At 31.8% G+C, this 11,491-nt stretch overlaps 1 protein-coding gene across 1 annotated transcript in view; it reads right to left on the bottom strand.

Moving 5' to 3' along the window:
- Positions 1–230: 230 nt before the first annotated feature.
- The window catches only part of LOC127712854 (dynamin-like 120 kDa protein, mitochondrial), a 45,847-nt gene continuing 34,586 nt past the window's right edge, over positions 231–11,491 (bottom strand). The window contains 4 exon segments of the mRNA XM_052219460.1: positions 231–1,464; positions 3,835–3,945; positions 4,286–4,379; positions 5,576–5,717. Of these exon segments, the coding sequence (XP_052075420.1) occupies positions 1,400–1,464; positions 3,835–3,945; positions 4,286–4,379; positions 5,576–5,717 (412 nt within the window). The 3' untranslated portion in view covers positions 231–1,399.

The following is an 11,491-nucleotide window of genomic DNA, read 5'->3' as shown; positions in this document are numbered from 1 at the left end:
TTTTTTGGCGAAAATAATTCCATCACAATTAATGCAATAAAAAGATATTGAAAGAGTTCAGAATTTACAATAACAAATAGATGAAATTAGTATTCCATTGTTGGTCTTCATCTTGATAAAGTCTTTACATTGAATGTACTCAACAAAGATATACACAGGACTTTTTATGTCACAGATATTGATCAATTTGACCAGAAGTTATATATTGCATGCAAATCAATGAGTAAGAATGCCAAAAACAAAAATATATTTACATTTACCATAAAATGTACATGTGAAAAAATTTACACCATTAAAGAACCTTAGTGAGCGCGCTCACATACCCCACGTCCCCACATTGTCATTGGAGAAATAAAATAAGTGTAAGAAAAAAAAATTGAATCAGAAAAAAAAATTGAATCATAATTTCCTGTCAATATGCACATCTACATAGTATGTCCTTATTATATACACAGTTTCATTAAATTCTGTTGTGTGGTTTGAGAGGAGTTGCGATGACAAAAGGTTGCAGTAGTATATTGGGCAAATAAGTTCAAAGGGGCGTAACTCCTGGAAAAAAAATTGAATCGTAATTTCCTGTCAATATGCACATCAACGTTGTATGTCCTTATCATCTGAAAAGGTTTCATGAAATTCTGTTGTGTGGTTTGAGAGGAGTTGCGATGACAAAAGGTTGCAGTAGTATATTTGGCAAATAAGTTCAAAGGGGCGTAACTCCTGGAAAAAAAATTGAATGGTAATTTCCTGTCGATATGCACATCTACGTTGTATGTCCTTATTATCTGAAAAGGTTTCATGAAATTCTGTTGTGTGGTTTGAGAGGAGTTGCGATGACAAAAGGTTGCAGTAGTACATTAAAGTAAATAAGTTCAAAGGGGCGTAACTCCTAGAAAACAAATTGAATCGTAATTTCCTGTCGATATGCACAACTACATAGTATGTCCTTATTATCTAAAAAGGTTTCGTGAAATTCTGTTGTGTGGTTTGAGAGGAGTTGCGATGACAAGAAATAGGACTGACGGACTGACGGACGGACAAACAGACGGACGGACGGATGAGTCAAAAACATTATACCCTCCGCAACTCGTTGCGTGGGGTATAAAAATTGATCTGACAAGTAAATATCATGCATTGATTGGTGGAGAAACAAACAACTGCACATTTATCAGAGATGTTATATCTATAGCATGGACTAGTTATACCAGTTATAATATGATCAAATAAAATGTCCATGTATTAAAATGTATACCAAAATTGATTTGATAAGTAAATATCATGCATCGATTGGTGGAGAAACAAACAACCAACTGCACATTTATAAGAGTTCTTATATCAACAGCATGGACTAGTTACACCAGTTATAATATGATCACAGATATTCTTATGTCTTTTAATGGTTTTATTTTTCTTTATTTAGAGCTTGAATGAATTCTTCTAACTTTTCTTGAATCTGTCCGACTGTTTCTGAAAGTAAAATAATAAATACAGATTAAACTGCAGGAATGTTGTGCCAAATTTTTACGTCACTTATATACAATACTGAATCTTTACCATAATGGACCATTTCAAAATTCAAATTCGTTCCCCGTGTATTTTGAAGAGTAATTTTTAGCATTCTCCCATTCTGAAAAGAGTTCTCTAATCATATTCCTTCTTTTCTATTCTAATGCAACTGGCTTATATTAGCATTGTTGCTTATTACCATTAAAACACTACATTTCTGACCATGCAAATCTAACAGATATCAACATCAGGTTGACAAGTGACATACATTCATAATTTCAAGTAGTTAAAAGAGCTTGTGTCAACTTTCATTGGTTGTTCCACTCAAGACTTGTAAAAAATGTTCTTCCTAAAGATGACCTTGACTGATTAATTCATTGTTGTTTCTTCAATGTTTAGGGGAAAATATTTCAGAAGAATACATTGAATAACAAACCAATCAGAGAGGTTCAGCAAATTGGGTCAATAGGATGAAAATTCGAACTGTCATATAGAAAAAAGTATCAGTTGTTGGATAGAGTCAGAGATTTGACCTTGCAAAAGGTCACATACCAAAGTTTATCTTGGTGTTTTGGCTTATTTTAACAAATAAAAAATAAATGGGGAATGTGTCCATGGGACAAAGATGATGCCCCCACTTGCATATCATATAAAGTTATAAAGGGACATAACCGAAAAACGGTAAAAGTGACGCTATCCAAATTTGTTATGGATCTGAGGTTTGTAGTAATAAGTATTGTGTATAAGTTTCATAACATTTGGTTGAGGCAAACTTAAGTTTGAGAACGGAAACAAAAAATTCAGCAATTTTTCCTTTTGTAAAGGGGCATAACTCTAGAACAGTAAAAGTGACACCACCAAAAATCAAACTTGATCTGTATTTTGTAGTAATAAGCATTGTGTATAATTGTCATAACATTCGGTTGAGGCAAACTTAAGTTAGAGAACGGAAACAAAATATTTAGCAATTTTTCCTTTTGTAAAGGGACATAACTCTAGAACGGTTAAAATGACACCACCAAAATTGTTATTGATCTGTACTTTGTGGTAATAAGCATTGTGTATAAGTTTCATATCATTTGGTAGAGGCAAACTAAATTTAGAGAATGGAAACGAAAAATTCAGCAATTTTTCCATTTGTAAAGGGCATAACTCGAGAACGGTTAAAATGACACCATCAAAATTCAAACTTGATCTGTATTTTGTGGTAATAAGCATTGTGTATAAGTTTCATAACATTTGGTTGAGTCAAACTAAAGTTGGAGATCGAAAACGAAAAATTCAGCAATTTTTCCATTTGTAAAGGGGCATATCTCTACAACAGTTTAAGTGATGCCACCAAAATTCAAACTTAATCTGTGTTTTATGGTGATAAGCATTGAATATAAATTTCATAACATTTGGTTAAGGCAAATTAAAGTTAGAGAACGGAAACCAACTTTGGGACATATGGACGGACGTATGTACAGACGGACAAGGATAAAACTTAATGCCCCCTCGGCTAAAGGGGGTAGGGGGGCATAAAAACTGGCCTGGCTGTCTTTAACTTTCACAGTATATAAATTAATGGGGAATGTGTCCATGGGACACAAATGATGCCCCCGCTTCCATATAACGTTATAAAGGGACATAACTCAAGAACTGTAAAAGTGACGCTACCCAAATTTGTACTTAATCTGAGTTTTGTGGTAATAAGCATTGTTTATAAGTTTCATAACATTTGTTTGAGACAAACTTAAGTTAGAGAACGGAAACAAAAAATTCAGCAATTTTTCCATTTGTAAAGGGGCATAACTCTAGAACGGTAAAAGTGACGCCACCAAAATTCAAACTTGATTTGTGTTTTGTTTTAATAAGCATTGACTAAAAGTTTCATATCATTTGCAAACTAAAGTTAGAGAACGGACACGAAAAATTCAGCAATTGTAAAGGGCATAACTCTAGAACGGTAAAAGTGATGCCACCAAAATTGAAACTTGATTTGTGTTTTGTGGTAATAAGCATTGTCTATAAGTTTCATAACATTTGGTTGAGGTAAACTAAAGTTAGAGACAAAACGAAAAATTCAGCAATTTTTTCATTTGTAAAGGGGCATAACTCTAGAACGGTAAAAGTGATGCCACCAGAATTCAAACTTGCTCTGTGTTTTATGGTAATAAGCATTGTGTATAAATTTCATAACATTTGGTAGAGGTAAACTAAAGTTAGAGAACAGAAACCAATTTTGGGACGTACGTACAGACCGATAAAGGTAAAACTTAATGCCCCCTCCGCCATGGCGAGGGCATAAAAAATATATTAAACTCAACCATACAAACATACACAACTTACTTAATTCTTCAGCAAGCGTAACTCTCCTTCCTGTTAACAATGTCTTTAAAGTGTTTTTATTTTCACTATATTCTTCTAATACTTCTTTTATTATTCGTTCTAATCTTCTAGCTGTAATATATACAATGTTTGAATATAGATGAGTTTTAAAATCACAAAAATCCTAAATAGATTGATGTAAATAAACACCAGGATTAAAATTTTGAATGGCAGATGTGACTTACGTCTACAAACTTATAGATTGATTAAACAAGAACATGTGTCCAAAGGACACAAGCCTCCCTCACACTATATCATTTCGACTTCATCAGTAAAAAACAGAAAAATAATGACAGGTTTCTTATGTTTCAATGATAACATCATTCTAGTTCCAACTGAACTGCAGAATTGTATTGATTTTGAATCAAAAGTACGTATTACAACATAAAACAATCCAAATATCTGTACATACCTTCATTATTTACAACCTGTTGTCTCAGAGCATTGCTGGTTACTTGTAACATTCTATGTAATCTCCAAAATAAAACAACATCACTACAATCCAACTGTAAAGAAAAGATAAATAAACTGTTAACACAGAGATATGTCTCGCCTATTTGTTATTTTGATAATGCAAATGCTGAAATTAAAATAGCAATACTTTAACATGTAAGTTATGCAAATATTCAAAATCAATGAACCATGACTGAAGGTACAGGGCTAAACAATCTCCATGGAAATGAGATGTGACAATGCTAATACAACTGCAAACCAAAGACCATTGACTTTTCTTAAGTCGTTCCCTTTAAACAAACCTAAACACAAACATTAACTTGTAAACTATGCAAAAGTTTCAAAGTCAATGAACCATAATTAAGGGGTGGGGTTATATAATCTCCATGGAAATGAAACTTGCAAATGCCAATACTTTTGCATACTGAATATCATTGACTAAACATTAGTGGTTCATCTTAAACTGACCTAATCACAAACTAATACATGTAAACTAAGCAAAAGTTTCAAAGTCAATAGAACATGAATGAGGGGTAAGGACCAAGTATTCTCCATGGAAATGAAGATGTGATAATGCTTATACAACTACATACCAATTATCATTGACCTGACACTAACAGTTCCCCTTAAACTGACCTAATCACAAACTAATACATGTAAACTAAGCAAAGTTTCAAAGTCAATAGACCTTGACTGAGGGGGCGGGGCCAAATAATCTCCATGGTAATGAGATGTGCCAATGCTAATACAATTGCATACCAAATATCATTGACCTACCACTAGTGGTTCACCATGAACTAGACCTAATCACAAACTAATACATTGTTGACGATGCCGCCAACGACGACACCAGAAACAGCATACCTATGTTACACTTTTTGACTCTGTCAAGCGAGACAAAAATGATAATACAGCTGTATGCTATCTTCCTTATAATAAACAACACAATAGAACCAAAATAGACATCCTTATTTCTTCTCTTCAGAAATTTGCACATTTTTGTACAATAAATCGTAATGTGTGTTGTTATGAATATATACTGATAATTGATGTTGATTGTAAACATGGTTGTGGTTAATACATTTCTACCTATTATGAAACAGTGCGTTTCCCATGTTAAAGAGAAATTTGTATTTTTTCACAATTAACCTTTTTGCTTTGTTTTGCCTTATTTGTTACGATTTCTGTAATGCAAGAAATTTGATTATCCCAACAGTTTATATTGTTTTATTAATTGTGCATTACTCACCCCAAAATCGGAGAAGCCTTCTTTATAATAATAAAAGCCTTTTCTACATTCCTGAGCCTGTGACAAGGACTTCTTTACAAAATGTTGTCTGTATACATGGTGCCATGCATGTTTCTTTAATCTATCAATAAAAATATTACTACTGTAAATTCAGAAATTATTGCGAGGTTTTTATTATTGCGAATAATGCGACTAATTGAAAATCGCAATAATAAGAACTTGCATTTTGATATCTGATGCATATACTTGTATGCAGGTTTTTCTGAAATCGCAATAATAAATCTCGCATTTTTGTTCTTTCTTCAAAAATCGCAATAATAAATGCACGCAATAATTTCTGAATTTACAGTATCCCCATAATGTATAGAAAGTATACGCAGCAATATTAGTACCTATTCTTTTTATTCATTTTAATCCATAGTTAAAAGATCTTGAAACTTAAGGATTTAAAGTTCAGTCCTTTGTCTAAGATTTACCGAGCTATGTCAATTTAACATTAAGAAAAAAGTTTTTTTAAGGGCATATGATACAGTAACAGGGGAGGTAATGACGTTGCTAACGCGAAATATTATTTTTTCCCGATGTCAAACTGTGACATATCAGGAAAAGATGCATTTTTGACTGATTTAACTTGAAAACTAGTTCATTAACCCCTCTTTTTTAAAATGACATTAGGTTTGATTACGTATGAAGATTTTTTGTACAAGTTATTATGAAAAAGTCACGAATGAAATTTTTTTAAATTATATAAATATACAGCAAAAAATGATGTTTTTTTCTAAAATCCTACAACTTTGATAAAAATTATTTCCAAAGAATTGTTATACAAATTTAGAGCATACTTATGTAAAGAAGATTTTCCAAATGTTTTTACAAAAATATGTTTGTGTTTATCTTTTGAAACAAAAAAGTTAGGTATGTCTATACAAAGGATAGGAATGTCCAAAAAAGGGACATTTTAAGTTAATGTCTAAAATTTAGACCCTATTTATCTCTTAAAGTAGCACATGAAGGTATATTTTTTATTACATATTTGAATTGCTTAGGTGAAAAATAGCTTGTATGCAAATTTTCGTAAAAAATTAACCTTGCGATCGAAACCTTAAAGTCATATGAAATGAGTTTCTTGTGGTTATAATGTTCTGCAAAAGGAAAAATATTGGCGAGTATGGGAAGACAATAATTCAATAGCAGTACATTTCTGAATATTTTGATAAGATGAAGGGTCTTTATATGCGACTACATTATTTTGTTGAGTTCACCTTAGACCTTTAATAAAGAATCTACATACATTTACAAACGAGTGCTTGTTATACTCATGCCTATTTCCTCCCGGTTTCACATACATTTGTTTTATTATAAAACTTTGCAATTCCAGTATTTCAAATTAAAAATTTGAAGTATTATATGACTTTAATATTAACAATAAAATAGTTATTGAAACAGAATTACATTTATACTTAACGTTTTATATTTCTAAATATACTTTATTAGACTATGGAAAGCATAGATTATCATCTAAGTAGTAGGAAAAAAATTATCAAAAGGAGAATAAACAATTATATGGGAGTGGAATGTGGAATGGAAATGGGGAATGTGTCAAAGAGACAACAACCCGACCACAGAACAGACAACAGCAGAAGGCCACCAACAGGTCTTCAATGCAGCGAGAAATTCCCGCACCCGGAGGCGTCCTTCAGCTGGCCCCTAAACAAATATATATACTAGTTCAGTGATAATGAACGCCATACTAAACTCCAAATTGTACACAAGAAACTAAAATTAAAAATAATACAAGACTAACAAAGGCTAGTGGCTCCTGACTTGGGACAGGCGCAAAAATGCGGCGGGGTTAAACATGTTTATGAGATCTCAACCCTCCCCCTATACCTCTAGCCAATGTAGAAAAGTAAACGCATAACAATACGCACATTAAAATTCAGTTCAAGAGAAGTCCGAGTCTGATGTCAGAAGATGTAACCAAAGAAAATAAACAAAATGACAATAATACATAAATAACAACAGACTACTAGCAGTTAACTGACATGCCAGCTCCAGACTTCAATTAAACTGATTGAAAGATTATGTCTTCATCATATGAATATCAGGCACAATCCTTCCCGTTAGGGGTTTAGTATCATACCATCATAACATATATGAGAAGAACATAACCCGTGTCATGCCAACAACTGGTTTTTAAATAAATGTGTTTAGTGCCGATGCAAAGACCCTATAAGTGAATCAATATTAACGCCAAAATATGCAATCTTTAATGACCTGACAACAGTATCGTAACTATATCCCTTCTTAATAAGTCTATTTAAAGGTTTTGTTAGTTTCAGAGGTGAATACTGACATTTTTGTGCTTTATAAAGAATATTTCCATAAAAAATTGGATGTGAAATACCTGAACGCATAAGAAGTCTGCATGTTGAGCTATATTTACGAATGATGTCCTTATACCGATGATAAAATTTAGTAAATGTTTTGACTAGTTTGTGATATCGAAAACCCTGGTGTAATAATTTTTCAGTAATACATAAATTTCTCTCGTTAAAATCTAAAACGATTGCATACGTTTGTGACACAAAATGAATGTGGTTAAAGAACTGAAAAATTTGAAATTGGACATTTACCTATTATGGTCCAATATCCAAAATCTAAGTACATTGTTAGAATGAGCATATCAAAGAACCCCAAGAATTCAATTTTTGATGAAATCAAACAAAAGTTTAATTCAGGACCCTTTGAATCTCAATGACGACCAATTTGATAAGGGAGCCCAAAATCCAAAATCTCTAAATACATGGTTAGATTCAGCATTTCAAAGAACCCCATGAATTAATTTTTTGTTAAAATCAAACCAAGTTTAATTTTGGACACTGATTTGGACCAACTTGAAAATAAAAAAAAAAATGTTTATTATTAGACAATATAAGCTTAGTTTTTAAAGGAGTTCGATTCATCAAAAAAAAATATATAGCATTCAGAAAATTAGTTTATACAGAATAACAAACAAACCTAACACAAAATTCTTCAAGCAATTTACCAAAGAAAAGATATCATTTACCATTAATACAATGTCTTTTAAAAATCTATAAAACTTATCCAGGGTTTCAGCTAGGATTTTGAGGGCTTTAGTCACTTTTGCGCGAGATGAAAATCAACCTTGTTTTGGGTAACAGCAAGGAATCAAGGACGTATATTACTAGCTATGCATATTTGTCTCTCTCGTTTAATTTGATACTAAATGGTTTTGTATTTTACGTTTTAGTGTCTATAAATTAATATGAATACTTTCACGCATGTGCAGTACATAGTAAAGCAAGCACCTGTTTGACTCGTGAAAATATTTCCTAACGTTTTGAATAAAGTTCAATTTTTTTAATCCAAATTGTCGAAAGGTTTTGATGAAAAGTTATATCAAATATGACGAAAATATGTTCATATGACAAAACTACAACAAACGAACTGCAAAATGTGATCTTTGGAAATTAAAACGCGAACTGTCGGAGGGAAAATAATTTTGTCAAATTTCACTTCAGTTATTTTCAGGGGACATTCCTGATCAACAAAAGTTGGGTGCCTCTTTTTTAAAACCACAGCATAATTGAACTTGTAATGACTATTTCACTGCATAATCATTATCCTTGTTAATACATTTAAATCAATATTTGGAATTCATTTCTTTAAAGTTGGAAACAAGGATTTGTAACAATCCTTTTTGGAACGATTCTAATGACTAAATTGTAAATTAATCGAGAAAAGATCACTTGTACTTTCTATTTTTAAACGAAATGAAAATGGGAAGTGACAAGTGATTAATAAATTCAGAATGAGTCGGGATTCATCTACGGATTAGTTATGGTTTCTAAAGGGGCACTAGCTACGAGATATAAAAAATTATAAAATATGATTTTTTTTGTTCAATCATTAATGAAAGTGGAATAGTGAAATAAAAATTCGCTTTTAGCAGCCAGTCAAAAAAAGCAAATAAATATTGATGATGAATTATTCACTTGCAAGTGAATAATTCGACCTCATTGAATCCGTATTCATGTGAACTTCAATTTAACTCCTTAGATAGAGTTGGATAACGCATGAATTGTGTGCATGTTTGATTATTTAAAGGAAAAGAATGTCAACATTGAAAGTAAACAAAGGTAATTCATTTAATTGACTGATTCAATCCTCAAAAAAATCATTCTTATACAGGTAAAAATGATGATTAGCATATATTTTTAATCTATAAATGAAATTAAATAGACCTAGAAGAATCCAATTGCACGAGTTGCACTATCTATTTATATCTTTATTTGTGTTTATATCCCTTATATGGGCATCAGTGGTTTTCGTGAGGTCAACTCGACAGTTAACTAGATGGAGTCTAGACTAAAATACACACAAAACGAAGCTAAATTTACATATTATCGCCCCCATGCCCTGTAAATTGTTTATTTTAGATTTTTTATAATTTGGATAAATGTTTTACATTGTTATATAACAAATATGAAAACTGAGTCAAATCGGTGAACATGAATTTGACAGCTAGTGCCCCTTTAACAAAAGGCAGGAAATTATCATTTTTTTTAAATTAAGTTGCTTAGTAAGAATATATTTGTCTCTTAATTTAATTTGATACTAAATGGTTTTGTATTTTACGTTTTAGTGTCTATAATTTTATATGAATGCTTTCACGCATGTGCAGTACATAGTAAAAGAAGCACCTGTTTGACTCGTGAAAATATTTCCTAACTTTTGAATAAAGTTCAATTTTTTTAATCCAAATAGTCGAAAGGTTTTGATGAAAAGTTATATCAAATATGACGAAAATATGTTCATATGACAAAACTACAACAAACGAACTGCAAAATGTGATCGTTGGGAATTAAAACGCGAACTGTCGGAGGGAAAACAATTTTGTCAAATGACGAAACTACAATAAACGAACTGCAAATCGTGGTCGTTTGACAAATATTGAAATTGAAATGCGGTCTGACTGATTTTACTGGGATAAATAATTATGATGGTCAATTATGAGGTTTATCAATAATTATTGGATTAGTGACCCATCTGATGGCGATCAGCGGATTACCTGTAATCACAACTTTTAACACCTGTTGTAAACTTTAATTAGCTGAGGGTCATAAACTTGTCAGAAACATGAAGACAGGTAGAATCATAGTATTTTCATGCAAAAATATCTTTATACTTTCCAAATTTAAGTGACGAAATTGTTTTGAAATACTTTCATCATTTAGAAAACTGTTTCGTAAATGACGAAAATGACGAGCGCTAGCAAAATCACTGAACTCATCTGTAATTATCTTCAAAATGTATAATAATGAACCTATATTTATACCGTCCTACAGAGCTTATCATCAACAGCCCTTAGGAAACTTAAAATTTTTCAATAAAAACTTTCACTCCAATAAGACAAGAAGTCACTTGCACCTACTCTTCATCAAGAGGTTGTCCGAGACCTGCAGACCAAACCAGTTTCCATGGCCATAGATGAGAGCAACGACCACATCTGTGACAAGTCTCTTGCCATTCTAGTTCGCTACTTCACTGACCAAGCAACAACCAAATTCCTTGCCATGCCAATATGTAATATAGGAAAAGCATCTAACATCTTTGACCATCTTCAAGAAGTATTTGTGTAAGTTTTTTCTAATTATTAACTTTCATTTTTGATTTTAGTAATACTTATAAAAATAAGAAGATGTGGCAAAATTGCCAATGAGACAACTCCGTACCAGAGACCAAATGACATAGAAGTCTGAAATTGTATTTTTTTTATTACAAGTTCATGTAAATTGTGATTTAAAAGTATATAATATCTCTTCTTTTTTCAGTGACAACAATATACCCTGGGAGAACCTGGTGTCATTTGTGTCCGACAACTGTAGTGTG

Source organism: Mytilus californianus, unplaced genomic scaffold (genome assembly GCF_021869535.1).
Source record: "Mytilus californianus isolate M0D057914Y unplaced genomic scaffold, xbMytCali1.0.p SCAF_8, whole genome shotgun sequence".
Taxonomy (NCBI): Eukaryota; Metazoa; Mollusca; class Bivalvia; order Mytilida; family Mytilidae; genus Mytilus; species Mytilus californianus.
This window is presented reverse-complemented; position numbering and strand designations above follow the sequence as displayed.